This window comes from Epinephelus lanceolatus, chromosome 16, assembly GCF_041903045.1.
Source record: "Epinephelus lanceolatus isolate andai-2023 chromosome 16, ASM4190304v1, whole genome shotgun sequence".
NCBI lineage: Eukaryota > Metazoa > Chordata > Actinopteri > Perciformes > Serranidae > Epinephelus > Epinephelus lanceolatus.
The window spans coordinates 29,694,369-29,712,261 of NC_135749.1; the positions used below are offsets into that span (position 1 = coordinate 29,694,369).

The 17,893-nt window shown below is 40.9% G+C and overlaps 1 protein-coding gene across 1 annotated transcript in view; it reads left to right on the top strand.

Moving 5' to 3' along the window:
- Positions 1 to 17,893, top strand: part of rnf19b (ring finger protein 19B) — a 48,078-nt gene that overhangs the window by 10,873 nt on the left and 19,312 nt on the right. Inside the window, exon 2 of the mRNA XM_033637443.2 lies at positions 13,179 to 14,472. Coding sequence (XP_033493334.2) covers positions 13,802 to 14,472 — 671 coding nt within the window. The 5' untranslated portion in view covers positions 13,179 to 13,801. The remainder of the gene's footprint in view (positions 1 to 13,178; positions 14,473 to 17,893) is intronic.

Below are 17,893 nucleotides of genomic sequence, written 5' to 3' on the forward strand. Positions count from 1 at the left end.
CTCATGGTTGCAGTGATTCATAATTGTTGAAAAAGCAGTTTTATTTACTGTTTAATACAATCACTGACTGCTGACACCTCACTCCTCTCAACCGGCCAGTAGGGGCAAATCTGCTCAGATAAAAAGAACAAGCCTTACTGCCTGTTGAAGGCCACATTTTGGCCTTCATCATGGCTCATAAACTTACATCTGTAGAAAAGTTTGGTCTAATTTTGCACCAGAGCTTCCACAGATTAATTCCATATTCAATATGAAAATCAGTTGGCTCTGTGCAATGTGCCATGGATCCATCCAAAATATGCAAAGTTTGTATTTTCATAGTTCCATGTTCCGTGTCCACAGGATCCGTCAATTCCATGCTTCCTATTCACTGCCTACGTAAGCAGCTGTGCAGTGCATTCCGGCACTGTGTTTCAAAAGATGGGATGTCCACTAGGGCTGCAACGATTAGTCGACTAATCGAAGACTAATCGACTATTAAAATAATCGGTGACTATTTTAGTATTCGACTAATCGGTTTGAGTCATTTTTCATAGAAAAGTACTATAAAAGTACCCCAAAATACTCTTAATGCAGCTTCTTACGGTCAAATATTGACAGCTTTACACACTCTCCCATGACAGTGAACTAAAACCCTTTGGTGTGAGTTTGAAACAAGACATTAGATGACATAATTTTGGGGATTGGGAGACAGACCGCCATTTTTCAACATTTTGACACATTTTTCGATAAAACGATTAGTCGACTAATCGAAGAAATAATTGACAGATTAGTCGACAATGAAAATAATCGTTAGTTGCAGCCCTAATGTCCACTTTTCATTTGCATGAAGTTGAATCTAGGCTACTTCATGCAAATCAGGGGTGTCCAGTATGACTCACTGCCTCTGGAAACTCCCAAAAAACTTTTAAACTAACCGTTGTTGATCTAATATAAAGTCAGATACAGAAACAGCATGGCTTATTTTTTGTCTTAAACGTTTTCAGAAATACATGTCTGTGAACTGTTTTTGTGAAGAAAAAAAAAGACAGTTTCCAAATAAGCGGCAACCTCTGGTGCTGAAAGATGAAGTCAACATGGAAGTGCCAAAACTCCAATTCCTCTAATGGCCACTTAAGGCTGGCTCTGGAAGCCAGTCAGTCTCCATAGACCCCCATGTTAAAATGCCCAACTTTGCAGCAGAAATAAACATGTCTACAGCCTGCTTCAAAACAGTTTTGATCTTTACAGCATATTTCTCTATTTATGACGACTCCATGGGGGGCGGATTTCTATATAACTTACCCATTTTATTTAAGTTATGCATAATTAAGAATGGGGCCGCTTTGAGTGACAGGTTGTCTGTAGATAGTGTCCTTGACTTCTCAGTCAGATCCATCATCACCTCACAGCACCAGTCTCTTGCCCAAATATGGTCAATCCTGGCTCCAAAAAATCAAGATGGCAACAGCTGAAATGTCGAACTTGAGGCTTCAAAATGGGAGTTCACACACCACCGAATGACGTCATAGTGACTAGTGACGTTACAGTAGCTACTAAATAAGTGTAAATGACTTGTAACTTTCACCACTGGTTATTGAAGTAGTGCAAAGAATAATAAGAACACAGAAGATAACTGAGTTTTTGTTTTTCTTTCACTGAATGTAAAACTGCTGCTTAACCGTAACCCAACTATTTGCCTCAACCCAGTACAGCCAGAAGAAAAACTGGTGAAAATGGTGTCTGATGTTGTATGTCTCATCAAACAAATCTGCACCATAAATGTGTCTGCGCTTTTGTGTGAAACAGTTTTTCCACGATGACTTCATTTAATACGTGTGAAACTGAAGTGTTCAGGTGGCTGTCTGTGAGTTTGTGTGTGTGTGTGAATACAGACGTGTCGAGGCTGGCAGTGAATCATCTTGTTGCATAACAGCAATCAGCTCTCAGCAGCACACCTGTAGCACAGGGCTTATTACGCTGAAGCACACTGTGTTGTGTGTGTGTGTGTGTGTGTGGCCAGTCATTCTTCATTATGGCCTCTAATGTGAAATAACCTGCCAGAGAAACCCACGCATGCTGTATCACTTAAGTCTTAAAATTCTCATTAAATATTTATTTATCTTATGTTATTGAGCAACTAACTAAATGGCTTCATTGATTCTATGTTGGATTGTTGATTTGTTGTTTTAGACATTTTATTTATTTTTCAATAATGTATTGTTTTATACGTCCTCTTTTTATGCTCAGTTAAGTGATGTGTAAACTGGTGAAAATCTGTCCCAAAAATGCAGTCACACAGTTTTTCCTTTACTGATTTTTTATATTGCTAATGCCTTGTTATCCATGCAAGGGTTGCATCTAAAAATTATTTAAAGTTTTGTTCCATTTTTCGTGATTAATTGATTGTGATTAATATATGTTTCAAAATTGTTGTGTTTTTGTTAGCTTAGAATGAGCCATTTATATCTACGTAGTGAGCTGGTCCTTGTCCATGGAGATCACCTTGATCTACAGCCATGTTTCTGCTGTGGCCCAAAACAGACCAACCAAACACTGGCTCAGAATGGGGCCATTTCCATTTTTGCATTTTTGTGTTTTTGCATTGGCCACAGTAGTTAGCAGCCTCTCAGAGCAGTGCTGGGAAAAAAATGTTTGTTTTTTAACATGAAACTGCTTTATTCAGTGTTTTTACCGGTTTAAATCACCTACTCCATTTGTTTTGGAGAGGAACAGACCTCTGCAGATATTTCAGCTCCAGCTAAAAACCATCCAAACAATGAACACTGAAGGAATTTTAACCAGGAGAAGTTTCAGTTGGTTGCAGTCTGCAATCCTCAACACTGGATGCCACTAAATCCCCCCAAATCTTACACACAGACCTTTAAAAGATTAATCGATTTGCCAATGTTTCTGCAAATGGATACAAACATTGTAACCTTCATGAAGGGAAGATTTAATGCAAGACTGTTGTGTATGACTGCATTAGCTTTAGCTAGGTACCTTATAAACTGGTGACTGCGTGCTCACACTGCATGTGTGTGTGCTGCCAGTTGCAGCATGTAGGTTGGCCATGCCCTGCAGCATTGAGTCTCAAAGATCCCAAAGTGCTGAGGCGTAGATTCACAGTCTAAAACAGAACAGTCTGTCTGAGAACTGCTGAGGACAGATTACCTGCAGAACATACAGGCCTCTCTCTCTCTTTCTTTGTCTGATTCAAGAAAACCCATTATGGACCTTGAATTGAGCTGTAAGGTTTCATTATGGCAGTTTTGGAACAGTGAGCATTATCGTTTTAATGTCCCATAAAGACACGAGATTAAAAGCCCCTCTTGTGGCCTCTAGAGGCTACAGTGTTGATTGAACAAACAACTTAATGATTTTACTCATCTCAGATCATTACCAGAAGTGAGACAGAAATCTATAGATTGCCCCCGAGGTCTTTAAAGCTTGAGGAAAGATGATTTAGTTGTTACAGTCAAAAGGGTTTATGAGCCAATGACCAGACTCCAATATGTGGTGTCTTGGTATGTGTGGTATCCAGGGTTTGTGTCACCCTCACTCTGAAACAGAGAACATATAGCTTTGTTATGTTTTTCAACAGGATTAACCAAAGAAAAAACACGTCTATTTAAAAAACTAAAGCCATCCAAAATACCACATTTGGGCTCCAGAACTCTGTTAGTAATTATAATAATAGTAATATAATATTCAAAGCTTCAGCCAGAAGGGGCGTTGGTGGCTTAGTGGTAGAGCAGGCGCCCCATATACAAGGCTGTTGCCGCAGCGGCCTGGGTTCGAGTCCAGCCTGTGGCCCTTTGCTGCATGTCATCCCCTCTCTCTCTCTCTCTCTCTCTCTCTCTCCCCCCCTTCACACTTGGCTGTTCTATCCATTAAAGGCAAAATGCCCAAAAACATATCTTTAAAAAAAAAAAAAAAGCTTCAGCCAGAAGGGGGGTTGCTTATCATAAATAGTCAAAATAATAAGATTCGAATCCGAGACAACACCTGACAAAGCAGAAAAGAAATAGCATACTAGCTCCAACAAATTTAAGATTTATATTTCTAAGATTCACTGTTTTTGTTACACAGTTTAGACGCAGTGCTGAAGGACAATCTCCGGAGCTGCTCTCCTTCCAGCGAACAGTCATGTCTGGTTTTAGCTCGAGCTAACACAGTGGCTAACATCCAACACCAAGCTGTTAAACTGTCACAACAAACTCTCGCCAACGCCAAAATACCTCGACTGTGTTGTTACACATGTTTACAACTGTTAGGTAATATTAGCTGTGTGAGGCTAACAGTTAGCCTTGTAACTGTGTGTTTGTGTGCAGGCAGACTCTCACTAGCTGTCATCGGTAAAGAACCATGAGGAGTAGCCCACTCTGGCAGGTTTCAGTAATTATAGCCTATACATATTTTTTACTATAAAACCTAAGAAATAATTTAAAAAAAAAATGTCCATTACAGTTTTTCAGAGTTCAAGCAAAATCTTGTTTTGTTGGACCAACACTCTAAAATTTAAAGAAATTCAGTTTACAATAATATGAAACAAAGAAAAGCAGCAAATTCTTATTTTTATTATTATTTTTTATTGTGTTTTTCTTTTTTTATGTGTGATTATTGCTATTTAATAGGTGCAGTATTTTCATAAGCCTTTTTAGGCTTCTGACCTCCTGCACAATGTTCATAGTTTTAAATTGTCTAAACATATAGATGCAAATTTATAAATTAAACTAACTAACCTAAAGTTATTTATCAACTTAATGTGCAAATTTAATCTATTTTATTTACAGTTGAGCAGTTTAATCTGTAACAACATCACACTTTATCTAATCATCGCATGTTTTTGATGTAAAATCTTAATTTGTTAAGTGACTGAAGCTGTCAAATAAATGTAGTGGAATAAAAAGTGCAGTATTTGCCTCTAAAATGTTGTGGAGTAAAGCCAGTGGTGTAGTGGAGGGTATATGCAGGTATACTGGAAATACCTACCTCTTTTTTTGGCTGATTACAGTACATCCACCTATCAGCAAAAAGCCGTTGAAATATACAGAAGAGTGTACCCACTTCCTCCTCGTTCACCTACCCATCTACCTAGTAGTACACCCACCTCATCAACTACCATCACACCACTGAGTAGAGCATAACGTGGCCTCAGATTTGTATTTAAGTATAATACTTCAGTAAACACTTCACCACCAGAAATATCCCACCCTAAAACAGAGTGTTCTGTCCCGAGGACACGGAGTGCTGCTGTTTTTTTTTTCTCCCAACCTTAATTTAAGTTAATTGCCGTCCTGCCACAGCTGGTAAGAGTCAAACCCAGCAGCCCTCTTTGTTCTGAGAACCAGTTTTTAGAGCTTGTGCTCCAATACAAGATTATCTGTACATGATGGGAATGAATGTCATGGACGTCAGAGGGCTGAGTGGCGCTGCTGTGAGGAATTCAGTCACCAGTTAAATCTTATCTGTGTTAGCTTTCATGTTGCACAATGTTTATCTACAAACCAAAACGCACACATGCACGCACACACAGAGTTAGGGGCACGTTCATGAACGTCAGTTTATTTTTACTGAACTTTTTGTTTTTGTTCAGACTGTGTGATTCTGAAGCTTTGCTGGTGAAAAAGTTTAAAACAGGCATTAAGGCTGAGATTGTGAAGGGCGGTGCACGAGAGCAGCTTGCAGTGTGTGTGTGTGTGTGTGTGTGTGTGTGTGTGTGCAAGAAAGGGAGAGTAAAAACAAGAGTGAGAGAGCTACTGAAACAAGTTAAACAATAGAATAAAAGCGAAATGGTTTGCTAGTGCAGTGAGAGTGTGAAAAGAGGAGGGTTAGCTGGTGTGTGCATGTGTGTGTATGCATGTGTGTGTGCGCTTGAATGCTGAATTGAGCAGCAGTGGAGTAGGAGGACAAGTGTGGAACAGAGTGTGTATGTGAACATGCTGATAACAAATCAAGTCCAGATTGTGAAGCTCTCAGGCTGTTCGGACCAGATCTGCCAAACGACGACATGATGATCACAGCACACACACACAAACACACACACACTCACTCTCTCTCTCTCTATCAGTTTCCCCTGTTCTCATTAGATCTATTTATCTGTCCTATCACATAGAGTGTAAGCATCATTACTCAATCATCAGTGAATAGTTTGCACTGTGTGAATGTCTTTTAAGAACCAATCAAATCTCTAGACTCTCATTATTTAAAGGGATAGTGCACCCAAAAATGAAAATTCAGCCATTATCTACTCACCCTCATGACAAGGGAGGCTCTGGTGAAGTTTTAGAGTCCTCACAACACTTGCGGAGATCCAAGGGGGTAGCAGCACAACTGCACATCTAATGGCTGACGGCGCCCCAGATTCAAACGTCCAAGAACACATAATTGAAACCACAAAATATCTCCAGACAGTTAGAGCTGCAGGCTACAGTGAGGCTAAAAACAGAGTTCAAATGACGTTTTTCCAAACAACTTTTTATGTCGGGGCTTCAGGACACTTGGATCGGACGAGCAGTATGGAGATATTTTGTGGTTTCAATTATGTGTTCTTGGACGTTTGAATCTGGGGCGCCGTCAGCCATTAGATGTGCAGTTGTGCTGCTACCCACTCTTCCCTCGGATCTCCGCAAATGTTGTGAGGACTCTAAAACTTCACCAGAGCATCCCTCGGCATGAGGGTGAGTAGATAATGGGTAAATTTTCATTTTTGGGTGCACTATCCCTTTAACGTCTGCTACACTGATATGATTCCAATTACAAATTATATTACATTACAAATTATATATGTTGTTTACTTGATTTAGTTTTGTGTGTTTAACATATGCATGTTGGCACTGTGATGTAAAGAAATATATAATTGAACAGAAAAATACCAAAACAGGAAGAATAGTAGTCAAATGATCTTTAGATACAGGTGGTGATATGATACTTGACACATCTCTTTGAGAAATATGAATTTAAGAAAAAGGTTTATTGATAGCACTCAAATGAAAGCAAAATCACCACAAAACAGTAAATACTGATAAGAATAATGAAGTGCACAATGAAAAATATTGTCATACCCCTTACACTTAAAGAAATGGTTTTTGTGCCTCTACATCGACTACAGCCTTGGCTGGAAGCAATGTTCAATGATCAACTGATCAGATTTAGGTGGTCAAAGGTCAAAGGCCACTGTGACCTCACAAAACACATTTTGGGCCATAACTCAAGAATTAATCCGCTTCTTATAACAAAATTTCACACAAATGTCTAATTGAAAAAAAAAAAGATGAATTGATGACATTGTTTATCCAAAAGGTCAAAGGTCAGCTTCACTGTGACATCATAATGTTCTGCAAAAACACTTTTCTGGTCACTATTCAATGTCATAACTCAGGGACAGAAGGGGAGGCATTGGGTCAGATACTGAATTGGTGAAACTAATCTTTGGTGTTTTGAGTCTTCACTTAGAGCCATTGATGGATTACTGAATGGGCCTACAGGTGTGTCAGGGCCCCCCTGGCCTTCACCTACAAAATGTCACTGAAAGAGAGACATGTACCAACCCACAAGAGACTCAAAACTACCACAAAAAAAATAAATAAAATGCGACTCCAAGGAGACACAAAATGACCATAAAGAGATAAGCTGTTAAGACACACAGAGAGATAACTACAGAAAGGGGCTAAACAACCACATGGAGACATGAAACCACAGAGAGCCCTAAAACAACAACAAAAAGAGGCTATACAGCTAGGAAGTCTGAGGCGGTGAGGCCTTCTGTATGTCTGTGCCCAGGGGCCCATTGTCTCAAAACCCGCCCATACTTAGAATCCATTTATACCTAGTAGTAACATGCGTGTTCATGGTGATCTGAGCACACGTGGACAGCCAAGACACATTTTTGTTCACGTGTCTGTCGTGTCTCCAGCTGAGCACTTGTATTCAAAATTTCGTCACTGCCTATGTCACTTACGCAAGAAGGTCAAAGAGCCCCACACACTGTTATTACGTCCACATGCTTACTAGCTGCTCGCCAGTCATGTTAGTTGTTGTGTCGGTACAGCTGAAGATACCACTGTCAGCAGAATCCAACACATCTCCTTCTAAAGGACAAAACTATGGACAGTCACACAATCCTTAATCCAACTTGTCTTAAAATAGGCAAGTTATAGAGACAGAGTGCATTTTGTAGGCTGCGTGTTTTTATAGTTGTTGCTAGGCAACCACCAAATCACCTGTCATTAGCTTAAGCACTATTTTGCTGTGAAGTAAACTCACAGCTCTGTACCTGAACATCTCCATAGAAAATGGACAGGCGGAGAGCACTTTGGGATTGGGCACGGGGGTGTGATCCCTGTAGTGACATGAGATCCTCAGGAAGAGGAGAAATCACAGGCGCACCAGGAGCTGGTCCAGGAGCTTCACCCTCATCTGTCAATCATTGAGCCTAATCACAAGAAAGTATTTGAGGTGATAATATGGTCAGATATGTCTTGCAGCTAGTCTCTAGGGCGATGATGAAAGTGAGCTACTGTTAGATTAACACTACGCTACCACTTGTTTCGCCGACGTCGGGCAAGCAGCAAGCAAAGCATCTCACTCTTTAAAAAAACCATCACAAAAAGCTACTCCAGGCTGCTAAAATGCGCTCTGTGTGATCACAGCCTTAGCGTGCTGTTACCAAAACAACCACCACGTCCTACATTTATGATGTTGTCCTTGTTTAGGATGCATCAGGATGCATTAGTGTATACACGACAAAAGCAAAGTAGTCAAATGTGTTTCTGACCACCTCAGCAAGTAATATGAGTGATCTGATCACAGTGCATCTTGGTTGTTGTTTACACTTATAATTAGGTCACCCATGACGCATGTAAATACCAGGTGTTAACAGGGTCATAGAGATGTGAGAAACAAGTGAACAGATAGAGATTTGACACTAGATGAAGAAGAAAAATGTCTTTCTCATCTTTGTCGTTTGATGTCGCCTACTTTTTGTAGTGGGAAATCTTCAAAAAAATCAGCACTCGAGAATCTTGCCTACACAAAACAAAAGCAAGTGGTGGAGATGTGTGTGTGTGCACGTGTGTGTGTGTGTGTGTGTATGTGTGTGTGTATTGTCCTTGGAGACATCTGTTAGAGAGAAATAAGTGTTTCTAGTTCGTTTTGTTATCACAAAACATCACAGAATAGAAACATGATTAAAGTTGCACCAGTTTGATTCCAGTATTAGGAGCACTGGGCCAAATGGGAGTCCTGTGTTGGAGGAGGATGAAAGCTGCATGCCCACACACACACACACACACGCACACACACACACACACACACACACACTTGTACAAATGCAGATCTACTGTTCAAGTTTGTAAAATGGTGTTGAAATCAAAAGTCTCATCTCAAAAAGCTTAGAGCGCTCACACACACACGCACACACACACACAAAGGCTGCCATCTGTGACACCATGTAATTGTGTGTGTGTGTGTGTGTGTGTGTGATGCTTCGGGTAGAGCAGAGCAGAGGGCTATTACAATCTCAGCCTGTCGGAGGGTATATTTAGGAACTGCAGGCTTTTTATACACTTACACACATTTCAGCGAAGACCTGGTTTGACCCCTGAGAGGATGGAGAGTGATGGCTGCCATGGCAACCGTAAAATGGACATGTTTGTATAGTGTGTAGCTGTGTGTGTAAAAATGCACATAAAGGTTTTATCATTTACTCTGTGGAACAGTGGAAATCCTCCTCGTTTATTGATTTCTGACTTTAGCTCACAAGTGTTTGTCCTTCCTTTTCCTGCAGCATGTTGGTGCTGTGACGGAGGTTATCAGTATCTCACATCAGTTTGAAGGCTGCAGATGTCAAACATGAAATAGTTTTTACTCTGTGGTGAACTGTCGGAAGTGTCTCTGCTATCTCCAAGAGGAATCAGGGTGACATCAGTTTGGTCAGAGAGGTTGAAGTGTTTGTGAAGCTCACTGTCACTCAAGAACAAATTAGAGGCACATTCATTTTATGCAACTTTAAGCTCCACTACCTCTCAGAGGCAAATATTGTGCTTTTTCATGCTTTACATTTGTCTGACAGCTTTAGTTACTTAAAAAAATACAATTGTTTATACCTTTCCAGTGGACACTACATATCTCCAGATGTGTTGTGGTTGAATGTTTGTTATAAACTGGAGGATGAAGTGCTCCTTCATGTGTTGATTAAAATTCTCATACCCCCAAAGCTAAATAAACTCTTTAAAGGGCCAGTGTGTAATATTTGGCATGGTTTATTGTCAATCTGAATCTGAATCTGAATATTCTACCCATTAATATGTTTATATAAGTGTATTGCTATAAAATAAAATTCGTTTGGTTTTCGTAGCCTTATAATTATGCTTTTATATATATATATAGCAAGGGACTGACCGAGTCCGAGTGGACAATCCAGCCAGCCAGAGAACGCGTTTTGCATGTATAAATGAACCAACGAAGACAGCGGAAGGAAGGAAGAAGGAGGAAGAAACAGCAGAGTGTTAGTAGTTCGTCGATAGAGAATAGTGAAAAGTTTTTTTTAGTTATAAAGTTTGCGAATGGACCACACTTACCACGCAACAGGAGAGAATGAACCCGAACCGTCATCTGCGAGGAAAAGAAGACGCAACTTCACTCCTTGTGATGCACTCTCTGCAGCGCTTTTCCTCCTGATGATATATCTCCCAACGATGGCAGCAGTAGCACCGAATCCCATTCTGTGCATTCAGCCTCTCTTCTCACCCGCTCAGCATCAAACACATGGAGTTCCTCATCTGTATGCTCCGGCTCAAACAGGTATGGCTCTGGGTCTGTGTCCGCTACAAGAAACTTGCGTTCAAAGTCGTCCATTGCAGCTACTATAGTCCGGAGATATTGCTAGGCTAAATAAACAGCTGAGCTCTGTTTACCGGCTACGCTGTCAGTCAGTGTGCGGGCTGGAGATTGGCGGAGCAGAGAGGGGAGGGGGGTCCCCACTCGGTATGGTAAACGAGTATGTGTGTAAAGTTATGAAGTGTGTCTGTTACGCTAGAAGAGTCAGAGTTTGGGACGGAGTGGAGTGTTACCGGAGTTTCTGGAGTGCTCAAATAAACGGGCCTTTTTCCTGAACGCTCCTCTGGTCTCCTGCTCGTGAGGGATTCATTACAATATCGTAACATGGTTTAGATTTCTAAAAAAACATTCACCTCGTCGCTAGATAGACCTACTCCTGAAAAAGTCGTGCGCAAGGCTTTTTGTCCCTACGAGGCCACCGTCATTTACCCGACGGGAGGGGTGAGTGAGTGAGCCCTGCAATCTAGAATTTGACCACTAATGTCACTGTTTTCAACCCATTTTACACACTGGCCCTTTAAAAACCCTCTTGGATCAGCTGGAAAATGCATCGTCACAAAGCTGAAAACATGGCTGTTTTTCTGACACCATGACAAGGTGACTTTATAGAGATACGTGGTTCTCACAGGGCAGCCACGCTACAAACACATGACAGGCTTGTAGAAAATGATGCATTGCCTTAGATTAAACTACCCAGCAGTATTTGGAAGAGTTCAAATGAGCACAACCTCAAACATCTACAGCAGAATGATATAACACACACACACACACATTAATGCAGCAGTAATATCAGTTCAGAAACATCAGATATAATACTGCCCTGCAAAGGCTAACCACAGTAACTATGGTAACAGTGAACTGAGAAAAATAGCTTCAAAATGTTTTGACCATCCAGCCAAATATGTTATGGGTAGAAAAGCGGTAATGCACTTATTAAAAGGGCATTCATAAAGTATTTTTTACTCTTAAACTATGGTCAATGAATGAATGATAATCCTAAAAATGCAGTGATATTGTAGTTACTGCATTCTGTCTTTGTATTATCGTAAACAGCATGTGTAGGTAATGCAACGGAAAAGTGCAGTATCATCACGCATAAATCAGTATGTCCAGTTCTCCATATTCTTCTTAAAAAGCTTTTAGAAGAAATATAAAAATGAAATAAAGGACAGTAATCAGTTTTGCTTTTTTCATGTCCTGTCAATGATAACAGAGCAAACCAGAAAACATCTGTGCTCTTGTTGCAGCCTGTTTGAGCTTCCTGAGTCTCTATAACTCAGATTCATATTGATATATTGTGATTCTCTGATTCTCAGAAATGTCTAGTTTCAGCTCATTTTTCATGTTTTCTCATGAGGTTTTTTATCATGTTAAGAAGCGTTTAATCCTTCAGCTGAGTTTAAAACACAGAAGTCATGAGATTCTCACACAAAAAGACGTGTGATCAAAACATGCAGCATAATAACACACAAGAGCCATTACACACTGCTTAACATGAGCTCCCACAGCCTGTGATTGTAGTGAGGACACGGCATATAATTGTGTGTGTGTGTGTGTGTGTGTGTACACATTTATCACCTTCCCCTTTTTACGTGCATTCATAGGGGTGTGTGTGTGTACATACTGGTAAATGGAACGTGTATGATGATTTTCAGAGTGTGTGTTTATTTACAGGTTTGAACATGTCTTTTTTTTAAGTGTGTATGTATGTGTTTTTGTTCATAAAGAATACACCGAGCATTTGTGTGTGAGTGTGTACTTGTGTGTGCATGTTTGTGCATGATGAGAGTGTATGTTTACATGTGTGACATTGTATATTTGTTTACCAGGGTATGCTTGATTGTGCTCATGCTCATATATGTATGTCTGTGTTTGTGTGTCTTTGCGTATACATAAGTGCCAGATTCACAGAGTGGGTCGCTGTTTGCCTCGCTCATAGTGAGCGTCGCCATGGCAACGGCACTAGCAGCGCAGTGTGAAGTAGAGGAAGAGCTTGCGGTGCTCAGCGTGATGGAGAGAGAGAGACTGGCTTCACATGAATACATGATTGGTCAGACGGGTTGATGATGTCATGTGTTTTAGTCTGTGTTTTTATGCGTCTCCTCATTTAAATGTAACCTTTTAATCATAGTATATTACCATAAAGAGCAGCATTATCTTTCATGTATGAGTCTGCCTGTGTATTTAAATGTAATTAGCACACATAAATCATCAGTTCAGGGTCACAAGGGTTAATGATCAAATTTAAAGCAGGAAGAGCAAAGCAGAGAGACAGAGAGAGCAGAGAGAGGAAGAGAGGTGTGTGTCATACTGAGCATGCTCTTTGTGTTAACTTCCTGCTCTCTTCTTCCTGACAGAAAAGATCGTTCAGAGAGACCGGCAACAAGAACGAGAGGAGGACGAGCAGAGGAGACAGGCTCTGAACACAGCTGAGGAGAATTAAATCCAAACTGAGGAATTACCACAACGTTCAGACTGAACTCTGCCCGGCGGATGTTTCTGTTTTTTTAATCTCTCTATTTTTAAGTAGAGTCATTGATTGGAACAGACATTTATCTTTTTGTGAATCACAGTATTACTTCACCTCGACGTCTGCCTGAGAGATGAAAGACTTGCTTCCTTCTCTTCTTTGTGAACCTTTTGACTGCCGAGTTTGAAAGAAACTCTGAAAGCTAAAGGGGATTTTTTTTAACTTGCGCAATCTCTTTCATTTTCTGTTGTTACATTGCTGTTACCTCACTCTTTTCTTTTCCTGATGACGTACTGTTTCTCATAAAAGGAAAGGAAGGAGCTGAGTGACTCAAGTTTCTCTACAGGAGCTCAAATAGCATTTGCATTCCTGTTTGGCTCTCACAAGGAGACAAATCCTCCCTTGTGTGTGAGACTGAGTGTGTTTTTTGTGTGGCTGTGAGTGTCCCTCTGTGATACATTGACGTTTCTCAGGGGACAATAACCGGTCCTGTGTGTCTCCTCTGGAAAAATGGGATCAGAAAAGGACTCAGAGTCGCCTCATTCTTCAGTGAGCGGCGTCCCGAACCCTAAGTGCCGTGCGGTGGGCAAACGCCAGGGCCGCATCTCCTTTCATAGCCTATTTCACAGCAAACGGGGCTCTCGGGGCGCCAGGGGCCCCAAAGGAGGAGCTGCCACCCCTTTATCCCATCATCACCAACATCTCCACACACAACAACAGCTTCTCCCTACTGCCTTGAGCTCAGTGCCCGCCGCAGCCTCTGCTACACCCACAACGACGACCACCACAGCCACCACGACCCCCCAGGATGCTGCCTCGAACACACCCTCAAAGCCACTCTCCTCCAGCCAGCCTTCCCTGGGTGGAGCCCCTTCCTCCGGGGAGGCCAACCTCCTGGAGTGCCCCCTGTGCCTGGTGCGCCAGCCCGCTGACCAGCTCCCCGAGCTGCTGGGGTGCAGCCACCGCTCCTGCCTCTGCTGCCTGCGACAGTACCTCCGTATTGAGATCACAGAGAGCCGAGTCCAGCTCAGCTGCCCCGAGTGTGCAGAGAGACTGGCCCCGCGACAGGTGGCGGACATCTTGGATGACGCGGCCCTGCTGGAGAAGTATGAGGAGTTCCTGCTGCGGAGGTGCCTCGCCTCCGATCCAGACTGCCGATGGTGCCCGGCGCCTGACTGCGGGTAAGAAACTGTCCATAATGTCCTCACTGCTGTCCTCTTTATTTAAGTGTTGATCTGGGATGTGATCCACAGCCTACAGGTTCATATGTGCTCATTTGAAACTACTTTTTGTGTCCGTCTCTCCAATTCTATGATAATATCAAGTGTATTTATTTATTTTGATAATTAATTTTCTTTTCTGTCGACAAATAGATTAATCAACTTATTGTTTCAGTTTACTGGAAACTGTGAGTATGCTGAGAACAATCTGGCCAGTCCTCAAAGTAAACAGGACAATTTAAGTGTCAGAGCTAACAGATGACCTCTCATGTAGATGATGAAGATTATAGAAAGTGGAGCATTCAAGGTGCCAGCAGTCTGGGCCCATCTTCGCCAGTTTCAGCTTTGTTTGTTTCCATCTTCCTGTTTCTGTGATATCATCAAATCATCTGATCAGCAATTAAGCTCACAAATACAGAACAGCTTTAGAGCACTTATATCTGCCATGTTCTCAAAGATTTGTTCCTGAAATGAACTGTAGTGCCCTTAACGGGAAATTACCTTTTGTTATTAATAAAAACAAATATTTAACAGTCAGAAACAGAAACTGAACTGGTATGAGTGAGACAAAAGTGAAAATGTAGCAAAGCAGGAAGCATTTGATTGTCTGTGACATTATATGTTTGACTGAATGCAGGAAGCAGTTTCATATCTGAGAAAGAACTTATTGTCATTTAGTTTCTCAAAGTCTGGATATATAATCAAAGTTAGTGTATGTAAAGATTAAAATGTCACAGCTCTAACATCTGGCTTTGACTGAAGGACAAGTCGTATAGCTATTAGGTCACATTACGCAGCATTGCTCATGAGAGGATGGCTGTTGTGTATCATCATTATCAGGCCAGTAGCTGTGATATCATCGTCTCTACTTGTCTGCTAAACCTTTCTCTCACTTTCTCTTCCTCCCGCGTTTTCGCCCTCTGATGCATCAAGTCACTCACTAGGTTGCTGTTATTTCCTCATCCTTTCTCCAGTAATTGCCTGGATTTCACATGAACAGTATTGCTTCAGAATCCAGATAAATGAATGTAGTTCTCTGTCTGGGTTAAAGACAACAGGAACCAGCTCTGTTAGAGAGAAAGAATGACGGGCTGAGGAAGTTGAATTTGAAACCGTAACTGGGTTAGAGGGTTGTTAAGCTCAGGTCTTGTGGTCGGAGGAGGGGAGACTTAGTTTGGTTTGGAGGTTGAGCAGCTCTTGTTAGGTTTCTGGAACAAATTGGAGGCGTTTGTTTCATCATAGGAGTGGTTCATTGTGTTTGTGTTTCTGTGTGTGTGTGTGTGTGTGTGTGAGTGTAGGAAGGAGGAACACAGATAGCGGTGTTTTTCTGCTGTGGTTTTGTACAGTAATACTGGTGTTGCAGGGAAAGGCCAACACGTCTGTGTGGTATCTGTCTATATGTATCTGTACATTTCTGTTTGTTTCTCTGTCTCCTAATCTGTGTGTTATACCCCTACATGAAGGGTGACGGTTTTTCTTTTATGTGTAATATTTTTTTAGATATTTGCATACATTCAGGAACATTAAGCATGTTTGTAGGCTGTGGATTATTTTGTCCTAAGGAGGGCTACTAGAAGAAAGAGTTTATGTCCTTTGGATTTCGAATGTGCTCAGCAGTAGGGGTGTAAGAAAATATCAATAGACTTAATTGATAGTTTACATACAAAATGTGTGGCAGCTCTTAATTTTGTGTTGTGTTTAAACCCCTGACTGCTTCATAGCAGTGTTGTTATCTGTCGTTAGCCATTTGACTCTTCCACCTCAAGTTAACAACACTGTTAGTGTGTTAGAGGGACTGTAATAAATACAAGTGCAAATCCCACTGTTCTAATTGCATGAACTTTTTTTTTTAACTCTTTTTATGCAAATGGTGGTTTCTTCTTATAGTATGACAGTTTTCTTAAAATTAGATTTACAAAAAGAATACAATATATTGCCTCGCTTACAGTATTGCAATATATCGCAATGTATTTAATCATGACTATGGATTTTAAATATTTTTCATCGGTTATGCATGTCGGTCTACAGGTTAATTTTGCTACTCTTCAGTTTACTGCGCTGTGTTTCACCAAGGTCTGATGGGAGCCAGCTAGTGGCACTGCTCATTTGGCGATTTATCAGTCGTAATGCTGTCCCGACCCAAAAGCATTAGTGCAGCAACTTTATAACCACCCTCCAGTCTCCCCCCCAGGTCACCCTGTCGAGTAAGTGGCTCAATTTTGAACTGCAAACCCTCGGTTAATGGGTGTAGGGCTATAAAACACAAGATGAATCAAAACTGACATCCCTAATCGTAATCCTTGTATCGCGATACATATCATATTGCCAGTGTCTTGACAATAAACAATCCTACTCAGCAAATGTCTCAACAACCTAACTTTTATATGATGAGATATCTTATTTATGGTATGTTTAAAATGGTAGGGGATCATCCTCTGGGGAGCATTAATGCACAACTATGAAAGTTTTCAAGGAAGATATAACAAATGTTTTTCTCGTACAAATAAAACCTCAGAAATGTGTAAGTAATAAAATGTCCCTTGTTTAGTTCAACACACTCAGCGGTTTGCTGCTACAGCCGTACTTGGTCTTGGGCTGGTATGACCATTAGCATATCATGGCTAACGTTAGCAAACTTTGGCCTACTAACTGACATTGGTGAGTTGATTTGCTAAATGTGTAACTCCTCTCTTCTGTGCTGCTGTGACACATATGACAGATAAACTTTTAAATGGTTTTTATCAAAGGTTAAACAGGAAGTAAATACCATAGCTCATCTGCAACAGCACACATTACATAGTCTCACTTTAATTTGTTTTTGTAGTATCTTGGCTATCTGCTCATTTGATTTAAATCTTTCCTTAGTAGACGTCAACATTGTGGCCTCACAATTACCTGACAGGAAGAGCCAGAGTTTTATTAAAACATTAAGGTTCAACCTCTCAGGACCACAAATAAAAACCTCAGATTTCATAACATTTTGTTATGTCATTTTGTGACAGTCTGCAGAATAAACTGCTTTGACGTCTGTGTTTTTCTTAGGAATATTAAAATGTTTAGTCTGCCCTTTTCCATTTAATTGTGTTTTTGCTGTCAGTATTGTGTCAGACCTCTGCTGTCACTGTCAGAACCATGTGAACATCCATTTCTGTTTTTACACTGTTTTTATAGGAGCTACTGTGTGCTCAGCTGAAGATAGAACGTAAATCCATGAGTGGGAGACTTTTTACTTTCAGCGGGAACGAAAATGAACCACTAGAGGCATTTCTTTGATCGATATTGTAAATATTGTCTTAGGTAGAGCTCATTAATAAGTCTCTTGGCTCTGTTCCTTTCCTAGGATACTGTCTCTGTTTCTCACATAGTTTGTTGTAGGATTTTA